The sequence below is a fragment of the Oncorhynchus mykiss genome, chromosome 16 (genome assembly GCF_013265735.2).
Source record: "Oncorhynchus mykiss isolate Arlee chromosome 16, USDA_OmykA_1.1, whole genome shotgun sequence".
Lineage (NCBI taxonomy): Eukaryota > Metazoa > Chordata > Actinopteri > Salmoniformes > Salmonidae > Oncorhynchus > Oncorhynchus mykiss.
The window spans coordinates 15,061,215-15,080,874 of NC_048580.1; the positions used below are offsets into that span (position 1 = coordinate 15,061,215).

The 19,660-nt window shown below is 42.1% G+C and overlaps 2 protein-coding genes across 8 annotated transcripts in view; both read left to right on the forward strand.

The window, feature by feature from the left end:
• The first annotated feature begins 276 nt into the window (after positions 1-276).
• btbd16 (BTB (POZ) domain containing 16) lies at positions 277-13,487 on the forward strand. The gene is made up of 14 exons (XM_036945873.1): positions 277-339; positions 2,818-2,974; positions 3,725-3,818; positions 4,254-4,336; positions 5,289-5,417; positions 8,757-8,897; positions 9,099-9,210; positions 10,754-10,873; positions 11,072-11,163; positions 12,132-12,214; positions 12,333-12,407; positions 12,509-12,610; positions 12,937-13,125; positions 13,419-13,487. Exons 1-14 carry the CDS (start codon positions 277-279, stop codon positions 13,485-13,487), a joined length of 1,509 nt encoding a protein of 502 aa, XP_036801768.1.
• Positions 13,488-18,474: 4,987 nt separating this feature from the next.
• plekha1b (pleckstrin homology domain containing, family A (phosphoinositide binding specific) member 1b) overlaps positions 18,475-19,660 on the forward strand; it is a 45,777-nt gene continuing 44,591 nt past the window's right edge. For all 7 annotated transcript variants that reach the window (XM_036946266.1, XM_036946264.1, XM_036946267.1 and 4 more), the window contains exon 1: positions 18,475-18,625. The gene's annotated coding sequence lies outside the window, so the exon portion shown is untranslated. The remainder of the gene's footprint in view (positions 18,626-19,660) is intronic.

The following is a 19,660-nucleotide window of genomic DNA, read 5'->3' on the forward strand; positions in this document are numbered from 1 at the left end:
CCAGATGGTCATGACCACCGAAGTCAACTTGAATGACCTGGCGGATCTCGCCACTGATTCACCCTTTATTGGGAATCCAAATTGCCCTATTGGAGATGATAGTGCCTACTGCCATCGAAATGACCCCGATCCCTACGAACCTCCCTTTTCACTGGATTGTTATTATTAAATGACCTTTTCGGAGTTTCATTCAGACCACCCTTTCTGTGTAAAATGCCAATTTCCCATCAACCAGAAGGTTTTCAATTCTCTCGGACAGCTCAGATACTGTATGTCATGTATGATGATGCCTACGGTTTCCATGGCATCAAAGTGGGAATTGTGGAGGCAGAATTTGGGGTGAGCTGTTGTAACTTCTCAAGGAATATGTTCTGTGTTGGACTGTGATCTTATGCCTTTCATAGACTCCTGGTATGTCTGCAACCTAACACAAGGCCATTGTGTTCCGGAACGGTTGCTTCTATTGAAAGTGTGATTGTATTATTACCTCCCACTATATAAGGGACATATAACCCTTTATTCTTGGAGTTCTTCCCTGTGAAATCAGAGGTGGATCTCCCCTGCTGCTGCTTGTATTAAGGATGTTTCTATTATATCATTAAATTGTCTCTGTCTTAATCTTTGGATCAAATTTTCCACAGCAATACCCATAAAACCTAGTTGTCAAACAGGGAAATGGTTCCAATCGTTTTCCCACCATAAATTTTTCCCATATTGGTATTTTCTTTGATAAAGATGGAATCCGCAGTAGGGGGAAACCGTGCCACTGGCCGCCTCACCACCATTGTTATTGTTTTTGTTGCCGAGCTGAGGAGCATCCAGCTATCAGCGCATGCAACGATGTCTGAGGGGAAGGAGGGGGGGGGGGGGGGGGGGTTAAAAAGGGTCCCCATTTCAACCCAATACCTTGGTCTTTCTCCTCATATTGAAACGAGTCCTGTAAGATATACTGGTGCTGAGAAATACACATGAGAGTAAAACGTGTGACAACCAACCCTGGTCTCCCCTTCCATTCTGTAGGCTTGTTGAAAATGTCTTCACCTGTCCTAGAAAAGTCTAGGTCGCCATCAAATAAGCGAAAGTTTGAAGGCCCAGTTTGATGGACCAGTTGCATGAAATGATGCCTCCGATCAGAACACGCTCACCAGATACCTCATAGGAGCATCATTCATCAGAAAAAATGTAGTCAAAAAGTCAATGTAATTCTTTGAATGTCTGGTTGGTGGTCATGTGGGCGGGTACGTTTTCAACGTCAATATTTACTGTTGTAGGTTCCCCATGGAAGGCGCTGACTAAACTCAACTCTAACGATGTACTTACAGTACTTCGTACTTGAAATACATGTTTACTGTATTTACAATATTTGCTGTTGTAGAGTCCCATGCACCTTGCTGACTAAACTGAACTCCACTATGTGCTTCCGTTGATGTGAAGTACATCGTGGAATTTACTTTAATCAGCCCTCGGCAACCTTCACCCGGACCGATTTATAACAGTAGATGTTGGTTAACCTTTATTTGATACAGTAAAGATATTCTGTGATTCCGTAGCCTCTTCGATGTGGGAGACCTGGAGCTAAGAGGCTGGCTACATGTAGCCTACATATGAGATGATTGCCTACATCAGATGTGTGAAGTTTTATTGTATCCATGCATGTAAAGTTAAATGTAACTTGGTTTGAAATGTGAATGTGGGTATTTGTGCACTTCTATTCTGTTTGACTTGACGAAGATCCCGCTAGTTGGTAATTATGTTATTTTCAAATTAATTGATACACAGCGGTGATTGACTTGGACATAATATCTCTCACTCAATTAATTTCTGGACTGACTGGGGTTTTTTGGCACATAGATTGTGACTTTCAATTGAGAGTAAAATTAATTGGCATCTACTGGGAAATGCTTTTGAATTAATGTGGGGCCTAACGTATAGGAATAGACGTAATATATCTTGTACATATTCACTTCTTAACGGCGAAGTGACCATTTTCGCGATAATTTTACTTCTGGGTAGACGTGGTCCCTATGATCATATGGCAGTACAGATCAATTTCAATGGTCAAGGAATCGGACAGTGTGTGCGTAATAATCACCTGTCACTTTTAGAACATCTTGATTCTATTTCGAATGAAAGATTTTGACAGTTTTTTGCCAACAGAGTCACACTTTCCAAAGGGTCCCTTTTCTGTCTTTGGTGTGAGAGGGGATCCCGTATGGCGACGATGACGCATATATTGCCTATGAATGGAGGTGGATGCAGCTCGGGCAACTCTATTGGAAAAATCTTCGGAAACCCCCTATTTCATAGGGGCGTGACGTCTGGCTTTCAGCCCGTGTAAGTCAGAAGACATAAAAATACTTAACTCTGTGATTAACCATTATTAACGACACTTTGCTAAATGCACATTCCCGATCTTGATGTGCATAGATCAGTGTTGAAGGCTCCGGTCAAGGCATTCCGAGGCCATTTGTCCCTAGAGAGAATGGTGAGAGAGACATGTGGAGTTATACTCCCCAGTACTGATAGTTCGACATTTTTATTTTACTTCTAGCAGGGTAGTTGAAGGACTAGAACAGAACCACGATTATTGCTGTGTCAAATTGAGTAGGTTAGAGATACATGTAAATGTCCTAATCCTGACAGGCAACCAATGATTTATAGTAATCAGTCTTTACCCGAGAGCTGCATGAGCTGGTGCATGAAGGGACTATAGGGATAAGATGAGCATGAATGTGTACCAAACATTTCTATCTTAACCACATGGTTATTATTTTCTATCTTATCTTGTTATTTTGACTGGTTACTATTTGTGTCCAGCTGTCTGCCTCCTCACATGGCCGTCAAAGGACACAAGCAGGCCACACCAACCGCTGGCAGCTGCGCCACCCCCTTGGCAGTGATCTGCTGGGGCAAGCACAAGCTGAGAGAACCATGAGAGTGGCCCTCAACACATCACTCAGGACCATAAGGACAGGTGTGTGTGTGTGTGTGTGTGTACGCGACCTATGTGCTACAGTTTGACAGAAGTTTATTATCCTAAGATAAAGGTCTTGAAGGGTACAGTATTAACAGTGTTAAGATCAGTTGAGGTTGGCAGAGGGCCTTGGTTCTTCAAGAGGTACTCCTCCAATGTTACCACAGAGCTCTAAGCCAGCCGAAATCTGTACGTGGCATGCTGTGTCCACAGTGCCAATGTCAGTGTGACCCAACCAAGAGCCCTGCCTACCAGGAGGGGTGCTAGACCCGATTGATGCCAACCACGCCAACCTGGTGTTGAGAAACTGGCAAAGTTATGGGGAGATTGGCACCTGGAGAGATCTGACAGCAGCCGGTTTCCAACTAGACTGGCAGTGCCATCCCAGAGACAATTAGGCCTTTGACATCTTCCAGATACGCTGTGTGCATCTGTGAGAGCAGAGGAGAGTCACAGGGGAAAACAATCGCCGATAAACTAAACTATTACGAATACTTTGTAAAGGTTACATTGGGATGCAAAATGCCAAGTCAAGTTGAACACGAGAGGTTTTTATTCAACACGGATCCTTTGGGGGGGCGTTTACAGTATCACAACAATTTCAATGCCAATCCATCATTGCACCTCCAAACTTAACGTGAAAGTCTGCCGTTGTTACTGTCTCAGAGTCGTATGTGTCTACTGTTGAGTCCAAACCCCCCTTGTGTATCACCCCTCTCCTCACCCCTCTCCCGTCTGTTTGTTTTCCAGCTGACTCTCCACAGCCCTGCACTCATGATGAGCCCCCCCTGCCACGGCTTACCCTCCTAGCGAGCACCAGCCTGCCCAGAAGCCCCAGACGCTGGTACGCTGCCAGGCCCGCAAGGGCACACACTGACAACCATAGAGAAGGAGAGACAGAGGGAGGACAGTTGATTGGACATTTGGGGCCTGCTGCCAGCCGCATGCAACCAGTGTGGAGCAGGCTGCATGCCACATTGGAACATGATTATCTTTCATTTGGTCTGCTTTTGTGTGGAGCACAATGGCCACCATAAAGGGGGCAGACCCACCTGTAGAGTTGGTGAGATGGTCACGCTGGGAGCGTTTGGGCTGGACGGGAGGGGTGACTTCTGATTGGGACAAAATGGTTGTGTTCTGAAGGGCTCACCTTGTGTTAGTTCGCCTTTTCAAGTTGCTGACAAGAGTTAGATGATTTTCCATGAGTTAGGTGTTTACCATTTTAGTTTTTGATTTGTGTGCTTAGGATGATGTGTTTTTGTGTGTATTTGTTATGTAGTGTGCCAAGTCATCCCAGCAAGGCTACACCAGAGGACCTGTTCTACCTCCTGTCCCGCAGTGTTGTCCATTACAACCAACCAGGTTTTTCTTCGCCTGTCTCTCTCTCTCTCTCTCTCTCTCTCTTCTCTCTCTCTCTCTCTCTCTCTCTCTCTCTCTCTCTCTCTTCTCTCTCTCTCTCTCTCTCTCTCTCTCTCTCTTCTCTCTCTCTCTCTCTCTCTCTCTCTCTCTCTCTCTCTCTCTCTCTCTCTCTCTCTCTCTCTCTCTCTCTCTCTCTCAATTTAAAATTAAATATGCTTTATTGGCATGATGTAACAATGTACTAATTGTCAAAGCTTACTTTGGAGATTTACAATTTTAACATAATTAAAATAATAATAATCAATCTTGTCAACGTGACAACATTAACAACAATAATCAAGGGTCAAAATAACCATACATTGAACAATAACAATAAGCGTAGAGGACATGTTGCAGGTTGGTTGGTCTGTCAGACACTGTCCCTCATCTTATGGCAGGCGGCAATGTAGTGCGCTGCCAACCCACAGCTCTCTGCGTCCTCCCCCAACAGGACGGGTAGCCTATTCTCACCAGAGAGGTCTTTGAAACCTTGAACAAGGGGTTCAAATTTGGGGAAATGACACTCAATTTAAAAATATATTTTGTAAAAATGGGAAATGCAGCTCTCTCTCTCTCTCTGTCTCTCCCTCTTTCTCTGTCTCTCTCTCTTCCCTCTTTCTCTCTCTCCCTCTTTCTCTCTCTTTCTCTCTCTCTCTCCATGAATGCTGTTTCCATTTATTTTATCCCCTCTTGCTCTTTTTAATAAGGTGAAATATGTAATGCACCATTTTTAAAGTAAAGTAACAAAATGCTTGGAGGGTGCTGTGTCACTGAAAGGTTGACGACCCCCAGTTAAAAAATTTGCCATGAAAGGTCATGATACCGTAGCAGTGGGAGCTGTCAGCATACGTAACGTCAACAACAACAACAAAAGCAAAAACAAGCCTGGCTCAGTGTGTTGTCTGTTTGTTGTCAGACGTGGTGCTGGAGTGCCTGGGAAGCCAGTGGGAGCTGCACTGCCCTAATCTCACCAAGTCAGGCACCCTAAGCAACCTCTACATGTCAACCAGACAGCAGAGGGCAAGGAGCCTTCAGGACAGAGCAGGTGCGCTTCTTAAATGTGTCTCCCAGAGGCCAGAGTTCTGATCTGATTACAGTATCTCTGCATCTCTTACTGACTTTGCTATACTTTTTAGCGTTATCTGTGCTGTGTGCTGGAGATAAGAGTATTACAACCCTAATGTCTCTGCATCCTCTCTCTGGTCTTATGTGTTGTGGGAGACGGACTTCCCAGTTAGCACATTTGGCTCCTTGGAAGTTGTGGAAACGTACATTTTCCGTTTCCCACTGGATCTAGGAACGAATCCATAAGTTTCCTCACCGGAAAAACTTAACTTTTTTTTTAAACGTTCTGAGAACTGAAGTGAAAATGTTGTCTGTTCTGTGAATGTTTATTTTAAGTTGCAGGGAGGTTCTGAGAACATTTTACTCTGGTTCCTTTGAAAGTTTAACAAAAATTAAAGAAGAGTAAAAATAGTGATACAAATTCTAACTTGGGTTGGTTTATGTCGTCCATGTCTAACTGGGTCCATGTCTAACTGGGTCCATGTCTAACTGGGTCCATGTCTTCTACAAAGGATAGGAAAGGTTGCCAGATATTATCAAATGTAATTGCAGATCTCCTAACGGAGTAGTGCATTTTCTCTAGTTTGAGATGTTGCATAACTTCCTTTATCCAATGGTTAAAAGTAGTAGGAAACCTATCTTTTCACTTAAATAGTATAAGAAGTCTAGCTAGAAGAGTAGTTAGTACATGTCAGTATGTTGCCCACAGAACTGTTTAGAGGGGCCTCCTGTGGTGCCACTCCGATTAATGAAAAAAAAGCAGATTGTTTATAGGCCTCGCCACTAAATTAGAAAACGTCTAAAAAATGTATATCCAGAAATCCGTCACTTTTGTTCAAAACATGTGCAATAAAGTAGCAGGAGCCTGCTTATGTCGGTCACACGTGGGATCTATTTCTGATCTAATCTTGGACAATTTTGCCTTTGACCAATGCAGCCAATTAACAATTTAAAAAAATATCTCGTAGACAAATAGATGAAGAATGTATTCTCTGAAGCATATTCTGCCAAATTTCATCTGAAAGTTGCTCACCTAAGTCCACTTCCCATTGGTTTTTAAGAGATTATCAAATACTTTTTAATATATATATATATTTGATACTTACAGGGGTCAATAAATTCCAAATCAAATAGCTAAATGATCATTGGTATGACCTTCTTAAAACAATTCCATATGTTTGCTTAGTAGAAACCCAGCCCCGGGCCCTTAAATCTTATAGAACCATGAGGAAACTTGTAGGAAATGTTAGAAACATTGTTTCTTAACGTTCTCTGGACTATTTGAGAACATTCTCAATGTCAAATCAGTTGGCAAACGTTCCTAGAACATTACCAAAATTGAAATTAACGTTTAGTAAACGTTCTGTTAAGTAATGAAATACCAAGAAAATAACATATTTTTTGTCAAGTTCCTTAAATGTGCTGACAATGTTCCAAAGCCAAGCAACTAACCTGCACCATTCCTAGAAAGTTGTGGAAAGGTTGTATGCAAAATAACCATAGGACAACCACGCTCTCACCAAGCTCTAAGAAACATATGGTTCTCAGAACAAAATGTGCTAGCTGGGTTGGCCCTATTCACAGAAGTTAGTGCCAAATGCTTGTCCTCTGATGACATTTTTAGGAAATTTGTGAGGAATTAACACCTCTATATAATGTTTTATAGAGACAATCCGGAATTCAGACAGCTGGTTTCCATTAGTCCTTTCCGCAAAGACATACAGTATGTTATTAGATTATTGGGAGTGTTCTCCCCCAGCGTATAGGTCTAATTTTTCTCATTCAGTAAATAAAACCAATAAATTGGTCCTTTCAAGTGTTGTGTAGTTGATGTTTTCTTGATGTTTTTCTTTTTTTCACTGCCTTATCGTTGCTATATTTGCATCTTAGGTGTATCTTTAAGTGTGTGTTAGTGTACAGTTGTGTAAATATCTACAGTTGAAGTCAGAAGTTTACATACACTTAGGTTGGAGTCATTAAAACTTGTTTTACAACCACTCCACACATTTCTTGTTAACAAACTATAGTTTTTTCATGTCAGTTAGGACATCTACTTTGTGCATGACACAAGTAATTTTTCCAACAATTGTTTAAAGACAGATTATTTCACTTATAACTCACTGTATCACAATTCCAGTGGGTCAGAAGTTTACACTAACTTGACCATGCCTTTTGAAAAAAGGTTGGGAAATTCCAGAAAACGATGTCATGGCTTTAGAAGCTTCTGATAGGCTAATAGACATAATTTGAGTCAAATGGAGGTGTACCTGTGGATGTATTTCAAGGCGTACCTTCAAACTCAGTGCCTCTTTGATTGACATGATGGGAAAATCAAAAGAAATCAGCCAAGACCTCAGAAAATTGTAGACCTCCACAAGTCTGGTTCATCCTTGGGAGCAATTTCTAAATGCACGAAGGTACCATGTTAATCTGTACAAACAATAGTACGCAAGTATAAACATCATGGGATCATGCAGCCGTTATACTTCTAATAATGACCATTGTTATGTTTGGAGGAAAAAAGGGGGAGGCTTGCAAGCTGAAGAACACCATCCCAACTGAAGCACAGGAGTGGAACGGGAGTGGCAGCATCATGTTTTGGGGGTGCTTAGCTGCAGGAGGGACTGGTGCACTTCACAAAATAGATGGCATCATGAGGGAGGAAAATGATGTGGATATATTAAAGTAACATCTCAAGACATTAGTTAAAGCTTGGTCGCAAATGGGTCTTCCAAATGGACAATGACCCCAAGCATACTTCCAAAGTTGTGGCAAAATGGCTTAGGGACAACAAAGTCAAGGTATTGGAGTGGCCATCACAAAGCCCTGACCACAATCCTATAGAAAATTTGTGGGCAGAACTGAAAAAGTGTGTCCGAGCAAGGAGGCCTACAAACTTGACTCAGTTACACCAGCTCTGTCAGGAGGAATGGGCCAAAATGCACCTAACTTATTGTGGGAAGCTTGTGGAAGGCTACCCAAAACGTTTGACCCAAGTTAAACAATTGAAAGGCAATGCTACCAAATACTAATTGAGTGTATGTAAACTTCTGACCCACTCGGAATGTGATGAAAGAAATAGAAGCTGAAATAAATCATTCTCTCTACTATTATTCTGACATTTCACATTCTTAAAATACGGTGGTGATCCTAACTGGATCAGGGAATTTATACAATGATTAAATGTCAGGAATTGTGAAAAACTAAGTTTAAATGTATTTGGCTAAGATGTATGTAAACTTCCGACTTCAACTGTATGTAATCTGATTACTTCAGAAGTACAGTAGTTGTAGCATGTGCCTCTTCTTGCATGGATCAGGAAGTGGTAAGAATGGGAAAGACAAGGCATACAGCCGACCTGGCAGCAGCAACTCCAGCAGAGACAAACAGAATGGGAAGAAACCCGCAGGCCCCCTGGTCCTCCAACTCTCTGTGAAAGAAGCCACCGTCACCAAAGAGGGTAGCTACAAGAATCATACACCCATGACATACATCCAAGACAAATTTCCCCCTCGGGGTCCAATAAGTAAATCCTAATTCCCATTGACAAACAGTACATTTGGTTCAATGACAGTTCATGTACCCATATAGCTCATACAGTATACCCACGGCTGATGAATGAAATTAATGGTCAGACTGTTAACCCTGTGGTTTCCCCCAGCCCTCTCCTTTGCCCTCAGGACCCTCTATAACCCAGAGGCATGTCCTGAACACTGGGGAGAGGGGGTGCTCTCTACCGCCGCCCTGCTGGGCCTGCCACACCTTTTCCAGAGGTGAGCCGGACTACCACACCGCACTACTAGTCCTGGGGAACCCATAGGAGTGCATATTTGTAACACTAACACACCTGATTGAACTAATCAAGTGCTTGATGAGTAGTTGAATCTGACATGCTAGTGCTGGGTTAGAACAAGTACGTGCACCCCTGTGGGTCACCAAGTTCCATGTTTGAACGTCGCTACGCAACACTGTCCAGCAACACCGTTGGGAGGATCACTGTGTTGTAAAACAATGCTGTGGCGTGCAAAAACGGGCCATCACTCAGCCAAAACGGGTTAATCTTCTTTTCAACAAAAACAAGGTCAAGGAGGAACAGGAATTAACTTTTCCCTGCTTGTATACATGTATGTCACATTGGATAACTTGTGATACTATGATGCCTCCAGAATACACGCCCATCTCTTGTGGGACCTAATTTGGCCCAGTTGAAGTGGTTGATTCATGTCCATGAAACTGGGTGGGGATGGGTTTGAATGAGATGAATCCATGTCGACATTGGCCTTATTTCCTCAGCTTGTCTTGAATGTACTGTAAGCTTGAAATCACCAACACCCTTACAAGAGTCGCACCCGGTCACTTAGTCACCCTGGGTGCCCACATAAAAAAAACTACAGTTTACAATAGAATACTACACTACTTACTATAGAATTCTGTAGTAAACTGTAGTATCCCTTGTTCAGTACTTACTATTTTATAGTATACTGTAGAATACTATTGTAAATAATACAGTATTATCCACAAAAAACACTGACATTTCAGCAAAAACACTACAGTCCACTATAGTAAATACTACAGTATATAACTGGCATATACCCATTCCCTTCCCTCATATCCCAATTTGTGCGACCCGTAAGTGAGAAACCTACAAGCCAAGTATAGACCATATATTGTGTTTCTTATAGCAAACTGTAAACACTATAGTAAACTCCACAAAAACACTACATTATTCCTACCATAGTATACACTATAGTATGTTTTCATGTGGGTGTATCGTAAATAAAGCAGAAGTTTATTATGAGGTGACAGACAATATGTCTGTGATTGACAGGTGCCTAACAGAGATGATAAATAAGATCAGCTCCTCCACTGTGTGTATCTTTCATCGCGTGTCCTGCAAGGTAAGCTGCACTAGCTACCGGTGTGTGAAGTAGTACTAAAAGTTACTGCTCAAAAATATACACTAGGGGGAGCCAAATCACCTCAAACACATAAATGCACTGCTGTCTGAATATGTCCATCCACGTTTGTCTATGTGACGTTTTGCATGATGGTATATGTTTTTGTGTGTGTGTGTGTTTGCCTATTTTTCCGTGTGGTTCAGTTTAAGGAGACCAGTCTTCAGAGAGCGTGTGAGCGATGGTTGGAGCTTTACCTGGTGACTGAGTTGACATGTTTCATCTACCTGAGAGACTTACCCTTTGAACTCCTCCACAAGACCCTAAGATCACCCAGGTAGCTGCTAGAGTAAGGTCCAACTTAAACAACACACTATTCTAGTCATAACTCACAATGTTGGTTTTTAATCGCCTTCTCCAGGGTCTTTGCTGCCTGTGAGTACCAGCTCCTGAAGACAGTGCTATACTGGGTATTCCTACAGTTCAACCCTGCAGCTCAGATCCTTCCCTCTCATAGGTTCATTATGACCTTCTTCTCCAGGTACTGGTCACATAGTCATCAGGAGTAAGTTAAATTGTATGTCGTTCAAGTGTTGGGAATTCGTAGACTACTGTCCGTGAGTAACATGTTAGGCCTGTTTGTTTGAACAGTGACTCTGGTAGACATATAACTACACTGCCCCACAAGCTTATCTCTCGTTATTTATCTCTCTCACGCTCTCTCACTCTCTTACTCCAGTTGGCCAAGGGCTGGCGTCTTCTTGGAACAGCCTGTGGGACAGAGGTTCACCGTTCTCTTCCGGGCCCTTCGCTTACATGGCATCACTCAGCGTGAGTGACAACGGCAATTTTATTTTTTTCTTTTACCTTTGTTTAACTAGGCAAGTCAGTTAAGAACAAATTCTTATTTTCAATGACGGCCTAGGAACAGTGGGTTAACTGCCTGTTCAGGGGCAGAACGACAGATTTGTACCTTGTCAGCTCGGGGGTTTGAACATGCAACCTTCCGGTTACTAGTCCAACACTCTAACCACTAGGCTACCCTGCCGTCCATCGACCTTTTAAAGCTCGATGACATAACATTAAAACCTAGAAAACATCAAGTCTGTTTTGCTATTATTACGTTTATTTGTTAAGTTTGTGCATTAGTTCATGTACACAAGGCCTTTCATAGTACAATGTGTTCATCATTACTATGTTGCAATGGTGTAAGGGGAAGGACTCTAAACTAAAGCCAGACCTGTTGGCCGTGGCCTCGGAATGTGACTACATCACTCTGGCACCCGTGTCCGAACCATCATGCAGCTGGAGACACATAAAATGTGTTGCTGCCTGTTGCCAGAAGACCAGCGGTCCATAGGAGAGCAGCCAGTTTAAAAAACAGTTTGATATTAAAGAACCACGCAACGTGACTCTAACCAGTATGATTCTGATAAGCAGAACTGATCAAATCATACACAGTACACACCCTGGGCCAAGTGGGCATGTTCCCAGGCAAATAACACGTTTTCATCCTTTGCTTGGATGGAATCTGATTCATTCTGAAACTGCAGATGTCTTTTCCGTTTTTATTGACTTGAGGAACTGATTGTATTCGTTCAAATTAAATGCAACTCAGACGAGTTGCAATAGATTATCATTGGTGGGTTATGATTATGTTTAGGTATTAACTGTTTTCACATAGATACTTTTGAATTGTTAGGAATTCATTTGTGTTAGAGTGAAAGGGTAAATGTGAGTGATATTTTGGCGAGTGAGTGTTTGCTTGATGGCAAACCCTAACCTTTGACCCCCTCCAGGAGCCCATCTAGAGGAGATGCAGCAGATCCATGTCTTTCCTCAGTCCTGGCTGCTCCTCATCTTCTCCAAGCACTACTACACTGTGAGTTCATGTAGACAGGCAAAACCTAAGAATATAAGAGGATCATTGGTCAAACATACTGTTTGACAATCTGCTCCTGGACGTAGCCCTTTTTCTCCCTCGTTCGCCCCCATCCCAGCTCCACAGTGGAGGAGACATGCAAGTAACAGATTTCTCCCAACAAGCAGTGCGCTTCGGCATGGTCATTGAGAGGGTAAGCCATCTCACTTAACTCTGTAACTGCAAAATGGTGCAAGTTGAAAAGGAATCAGTTGTGTTAGTCATTGGCGATATTGTCTTGGTGTCGTCCTACAGGAGCCTCAATACTGCACGCGAACCATTGGACTGTATGGCTTCTACTTCCTGCTTAAAGCAGCCAGCATGGGAGAGCTGGACTCACATGGCTTCTTTCTGCAGGTCAGGGTGCATCAACGCTGCATCTCAAATCGGGACATTTGCTCTTGAGTGCCTATGGCACGGTTCAGAGGAGGCTGGTGGGAGGAGCTATAGGAGGATGGGCTCATTGTAAAGACTGGAATGGATTAAATTAAAAGGAATGGAAACCACATTTGACTCCTTTCCATTAATTCCATTCCAGCCATTACAATGATCCCATCCTCCTATAGCTCATCCAACCAGCCTCCTCTGGCAGGGTTATAAGTAATAACCAGCAGATAAATTACACCAGTAAACACTGCAGAGACTGACGGGTGAATGGCTGTGTACCTGTGTATCCACTGCAGAGACTGAGACACTGGGACCCTGCCATGTCTGTGCGGGCGTGTGAGAGGCATCCTTTCAGTATGATGACAGAGCGGGCCTTGTCCTATCAGATCAACGTGCAGGCCCATGTGCACGGCCAGTGGCAGGAGTTCAACAGTGGTCCCATCAACCAGGAGTTTGGCCTGACCAAACGCACCTGCAAGAGCCAGGTATGGAAGGTTCAGGACGGATTGATGCAGGAACAGGGAGGAGGGAATCGGTGGCTGTGTGATTTCAGGACAGGAGATAGGGTCTAGTACTTTAATGATATGAGAATTGCAATGTTGTGATTTTTCATATTCGTTGGATACAAGTAAATTGATATTTCTGGGGGGAAAATGTAGCTTAAACAAAGAAACTTCACAAGGTTTGACTTGGATACTAGCTAACAGAGCATTGTATTTCTGTTGTATTTAGAGGGGTCTACTATCTGAACTGCTGTACCTCTTCCCTCTGTGTGCAGGTGTTTAAAGTGAGGGGCCTCAGCTTGCCCATCTTTGTGACCTTTGCCCTGGCCTTCGCTGCAGTCTGATCCCCTGCCAGACAGTCACCATGGTGCTCGTTATCACACGTAAACATCATACTTCCTGTCTGATTAAAAGTATCCAGGAGGACTTGTCTTAGTGAGGTAGCATTGATAGCAAAGAAGAAAGCCACTTCAGAGACGATCTGTTAGGCACGCAGCCTGTTTTAACCCAAACCATGCTAAATGCTCTGCCCGTTGACCAAATCCGGTAAAATAGTAGTCTTGGACACTTGCTTCTTCCACGGAGACAGGTAATGGTCTGTCGAGGTACAAGGGACACAATTATAGTAATATGATTCATGCACTTTCACATCACTTGGCAGTATGAGGTTGTGTCCCAAATAGCACCCTAGTCCCTATACAGTTTGACCTGGCTCCTATGGGTCCTGGTCAAAAGTAGTGCACCATAAAGGGAATAGGGTGCCACTTGGGATGCAATCTGTGCCAGCTGTAATGTATCCTAACCACAAGGGGTGTTGCAAACCCTGCCCTGGAAGAGAGCTCTTTGAAGGAAGTTGTTGGCCAGTAGGTTGTCTGGAGGCTTTATAACTGTTGCTCCTTGTGGTTCAAACTCTACTCAACCAGGAAGCAGAGTGATGAGTCTCTCTGTGTCCGAAAAATGCTGACTGTCAGTGGGCAACATTCTGACCAGTGGAGGTACTGTAGGGTCATGTACAGCTGAGAAAACACACAGGAAGAGTTGCCCAGGAAAGCAGAGGTTTATTGGCGAACTCTAGTGAATGATAAACATGGTTTGTATTTACAGTACCAGTCAAAAGTTTGGACACACCTACTCATTCAAGGATTTTTCTTTTCTTTTTTACTATTTTCTACATTATAGAATACTAGTGAAGACATCAAAACTATAGAATAACACATGGAATCATGTAGTAACCAAAAAAGTGTTAAACAAATCAAAATATATTTTATATTTGAGATTCTTCAAAGTAGCCACCCTTTGCCATGATGACAGCTTTGCACACTCTTGGCATTCTCTCAACCAACTTCATGAGGTAATCACCTGGAATGCATTTCAATTAACAGGTGTTGTTAAAAGTTAATTTGTGGAATTTCTTTCCTTAATGCATTGTGTTGTGACAAGGTAGGTGTGGAATACAGACGATAGCCCTATTTGCTAAAATACCAAGTCTATATTGTGGCAAGAACAGCTCAAATAAACAAAAATAAATGACAGTCCATCATTACTTTAAGACATGAAGCTCAGTCAATCCGGAAAATTTCAAGAACTTTGAAAGTTTCTTCAAGTGCAGACGCAAAAACAATCAAGTGCTATAATGAAACTGGCTCTCATGAGGACCGCCACAGGCAAGGAAGACCCAGAGTTACCTCTGCTGCAGAGGATAAGTTCATTAGAGTTAACTGCACCTCAGAAATTGCAGCCTAAATAAATGCTTCACAGAGTTCAAGTAACAGACACATCTCAACATCAACTGTTCAGAGGAGACTGCGTGAATCAGGCCTTCATGGTCGAATTGCTGCAAAGAAACCACTACTAAAGGACACCAATAATAAGAAGAGACTTGCTTGGGCCAAGAAACATGAGCAATGGACGTTAGACCAGTGGAAATCTGTCCTTTGGTCTGATGAGTCCAAATGTGCGATTTTTGCTTCTAACCGCTGTGTCTTAATGAGACGCAGAGTAGGCGAATGGATGATCTCTGCATGTGTGGTTCCCACCGTAAAACATGGCAGTGGGGGTGTGGGGGTGCTTTGCTATTGACTCTGCCAGTGATTTATTTAGAATTCAAGGCACACTTAACCAGCATGGCTGCCACAGCATTCTGCAGTGATACGCCATCCCATCTGGTTTGCGCTTAGTGGGACTATCATTTTTTTTTCAACTGGACAATGACTCAACACACCTCCAGGCTGTGTAAGGGCTATTTGACCAAGAAGGAGAGTGATGGAGAGCTGCATCAGATGACATGGCCTCCGCAATCACCCGACCTCAACCCAATTAAGATGGTTTGGGATGAGTTGGACCATAGAGTGAGGAAAAGCAGCCAACAAGTGCTCAGCATATGTGGGAACTCCTTCAAGGCTGTTGGAAAAGCATTCTTTATGAAGCTGGTTGAGAGAATGCCAAGAGTGTGCAAAGCTGTCATAAAGGCAGAGGGTGGCTACTTTGAAGAATCTCAAATATAAAATATATTTTGATTTGTTTAACACTTTTTTGGTTACTACATGATTCCATCTGTTATTTCATAGTTTTTATGTCTTCGCTAGTGTTTTTTATTTTTATTTTTTGTATTATTATTTAACCTGAGTAGGTGTTAGTAGGTGTGTCCAAACTTTTGATTGGTACTGTATATACACCTGGCAGGAGCACATGCTGTGATTGGCTGTTTGTAAGATGTAAAGTTTTACACTGTCAGCAGGTCCTTAGCAGGGCCTGCCAAGACTCCAAATCTCTCATTTCTGTATTAGTATGAGTGATGCCAGTTCAACTAAAATGTGACACGTACATCTCAATTCCAAATGCTTGTTTGATTCATTTATGGCAAATTGCACCATTCATAAAACACTTATTGTTAAGCTGTCCACTGACCCAAACTTTCTATTGCTCAAAATAGAGTACAGAACCTCTGGCCCTTCAGCTCGCCAACTCAGGAAATACAGTATGTTCCATGCATGGATATTGTTTTCAAGAGCGCTCCAATTGGATGGGGAAAAAGGAAAAGCATGGTTTCTCTGTAGTTGATGTTTTTTCACATGGGCAGACTGCCCTGAAGGAAGCAAGAGATCAATCCAGTAGCTCCTATCGTGGACCATCCCATCCCTGGTCCAGCACTGAGTAGTTGTTTCAGACCGGACAATTGCAGATTCAGAAGTGGTTACTCTGCTGCTCCATGCTGCCTAAGGCTGTGCAAAATTTCCCCCACCCACTTTGTGGCTCTGGTAACCAACAACTCCACATGAACAAATACAATACTTTACTATGGTATAAATACTGTGGTATTACTATATCTATATACTGTAGTGTTCCCTGTAGTGTTTTTGCAGACATGACTGTAGTATTTACTATAGTGTTTTTGTTTTATTATTTTTTATATGGAAATGGTGTCTTTGTCCTTGAGGAAACCGACCTGACAAATACAAAAACAGCAAATTGTCCATAACCAGTAGGTAGGTCTGGAGTCTAAACAGAGAGTTTAGCACTTCGGGTCCTTTCAATGATCTTTAGGAAAAAAATAAAAGATCAGTGTTGTCTATACTTGGCATGTATGTTTCTCATTCATGGGTGGCAGGAATTGGGGGAGGGGAATGGGTGGGGTATATGCAAACTAAATACTGTAGCATTACTATAGTAAATAAAACTGTAGTGTTTTGATGGAAACTGTAGTGTTTTTGCAGACATTTCTGTAGTATTTACTACAGTCTTTTTATGGATAATACTGTAGTATTTACTATAGTATTCTACAAAATTATGTAGTAAGTACTACACATGATTAAGGGACACTACAGTGTGGAGTATAGCATTCTACAGTGTATTACAAAATTATATAGTGAATACCACACATGATTGAGGAATACTATAGTTTGTTTTTACAGTATACTATGGTTCACTACAGAATTTGATAGAATTCTATAGTACGTACTATAGTATTTTATTGAAAACTGTAGTATTTTATTTTTCACTCTCAACTACTGTGCAACACCCATCATGTCAGGAATGGATGCTGTGCATAATTTACTGACCACTTCGGTGAGCTAATTGCCATAGAAAAACGGGTGTCTGCAGTCTTGTTCTCAAATCACAAGGGACTGTCATGGACTGATTAAGCGATGGCTCAAAAAACACATTTCATCTACAGTATATCCAGATCTCTTCTTTTGAACCTGTGATCCCATTTTTAGGTTAGAGAGACTAGAAATGCACTGTAGTGGAAATGCAGTGCACAGCTCCCACGGTGAGTGTGAGTGGGTACGAGAGGGTTGTAGGTCACACTGTCTGCCCGTTTTAGCATGAGTGTGCATTTTGCTCACATCGTTAAACTCTCTTAAACTCACATCTTCACAAAGACTCTACTGTCTAAACGCGGAAATGCTCTCCATCCAAGAGCAACTCGCTGCACATTAAGGACCAGTTGAGGGCTAGGAAGTTCCCCTGTGAAATGTAAAATGGTAAACCAGATGTTGTTTTCTTTTTTTGCATTCATCCAGTCCCAGGTTCCACCCCAATTAGTGACAATAGAGAGGGATATATGGCACATATTTCCATCAAAGGGCATGTCCTCATCTGTCAGGAAAGTGTTGATCAGGAAATAACTGGGGTACTCTGGCCAAGGATCAAAGGATTGGATCTCTTGCAGGCATCCTCTTTTACTGGGAGGCTATGTGAAAGAGTTTATTTAGAGGGGATATAAGAGCCTTTAATAGGTTTGAATTCTGCTGGCAAATGACCTTAGTGGCTTTTCAGGGAACATACTAGAATAGAAGGGATCAGAATGGAGTAGAGTAGAATAGAAAATAAATCAATAGAATAGAAGGGATCAGAATGGAGTAGAGTAGAATAGAAAATAAATCAATAGAATAGAAGGGATCAGAATGGAGTAGAAGTCAACAGAGTAGAATAGAATAGAAGTGAACAGAATAGAATGTAAGGGATCAGAACGGAATAGAATAGAAGTCAACAGAATAGAATAGAAGGGATCAGAAATAGAGTAGAATAGAAGTCAACAGAATAGAATGTACGGGATCAGAAATGGAGTAGAATAGAATAGAAGTCAACATAATAGAATAGAATATACCAAATATGCGAAAGTATGATAGGTTTGAATTAATCTGTGCCATTAGAAGTTTGAAATACAGTATATGCCATTCAAAAGACACTTTTTTTTAAATCCAAAGCGATTTACAGTTGAACTAAGGCAGTTGAATACAATTGAATAATGTGGCCTCATAGAGGTTGCCCTGCTGCATACAAATATTAATACTACTCCTACCATAGTTCTTTGCGGCACCCCAAAAAAATTGTAATCGCTCTGCTCCACGCCCCTGCCCTCTACCTAAGCATTGGGATATGTAGGAAATATCCGTGGAGAGATGGGCTGAAACTTCTTTCGGTTCATCCTAAAAGATCTCTCAAGCGGCCTATAGTATTCCCGAAAGAACATAAATATGTAAGTATTCACAAATGTTCTTTATTGTGGGAGCATTCGATGTTGGGATACAATGTAGATTGGTATGCGCATGTAGCGCGCGCGAGGCACTATGAACGCAGCCTGAATGTAAATATTCTTAGCCACTTTTCCAGTAGCGGACTTCAGTCGATCATACACAGTATCAAGACACGTATCAGCAGAATATATCTTTAGAATTGAAGTTACTTCATAAATCATCATGTTACACTCTTGTTTAATGAATGATATAAATCGATGTGTTGCTCGTCATATCAGGAAAGTGTTATGGTTGTGTGAAATGCTGAACTATCCTCCGTCTGTTATTGTTACGAACTGCTATATAACAGTAGACTGACTATACATCCTACACATTCACAAACAACACGTTCATGCGCTGTAGCCTAGGCTATTTAGGCTACTATACTTACGGTATGATCTGTGTTAGCTTATCTGATATCAATACCAGCCAGCCATACCTCGATCTGTATCAATATGCCAGATTCTCCCCCTTTTAAATGTCAATTGGTAGATTTGTTTCTCATAACAAGAGTTTGATTAAATATCATGAGCTCCAGATGTTTCACTTGTGTGATAGCATGGTTAGGCCTATTGTAGCTAATATTATTATGTGAAACATACAGGTAACTGCCAAAATAAAGGAAACACCAACATAAAGCGTCTTAATAGGACGTTGGGCCTCCACGAGACGCCAGAACAGCTTCATTGCGCCCTGGCATAGATTCTACAAGTGTCTGGAACTCTATTGGAGGGATGTGACACCCTTCTTCCTCGAGAAATTCCATAATTGGAGTGTTTTGTTGATGGTGGTGGAAAATGCTGTCTCAGGCGCCACTCCAAAATCTCCCATAAGTGTTCAATTGGGTTAAGATCTGGTGACTGAGACACACACGTGCACACACTCTTTAAAACCCCCTATGCTCCTTTGAGACGCCTCTTTCAAAGTCACTGTGACCTCTTCTAGCCATGGTAGCCATAATAATGGGCAACTGGGACATTTTATACATTATAATTTTT

Excerpts from the sequence above, each read along its gene's own strand:
- btbd16 (XM_036945873.1), top strand. The coding sequence starts at position 277 with ATGTATGATGATGCCTACGGTTTCCATGGCATCAAAGTGGGAATTGTG. Across the intron at positions 4,337-5,288 it reads TGTCCATTACAACCAACCAG|ACGTGGTGCTGGAGTGCCTG; the intron begins GTTTTTCTTCGC and ends GTTTGTTGTCAG. Across the intron at positions 13,126-13,418 it reads AACGCACCTGCAAGAGCCAG|GTGTTTAAAGTGAGGGGCCT; the intron begins GTATGGAAGGTT and ends CTCTGTGTGCAG.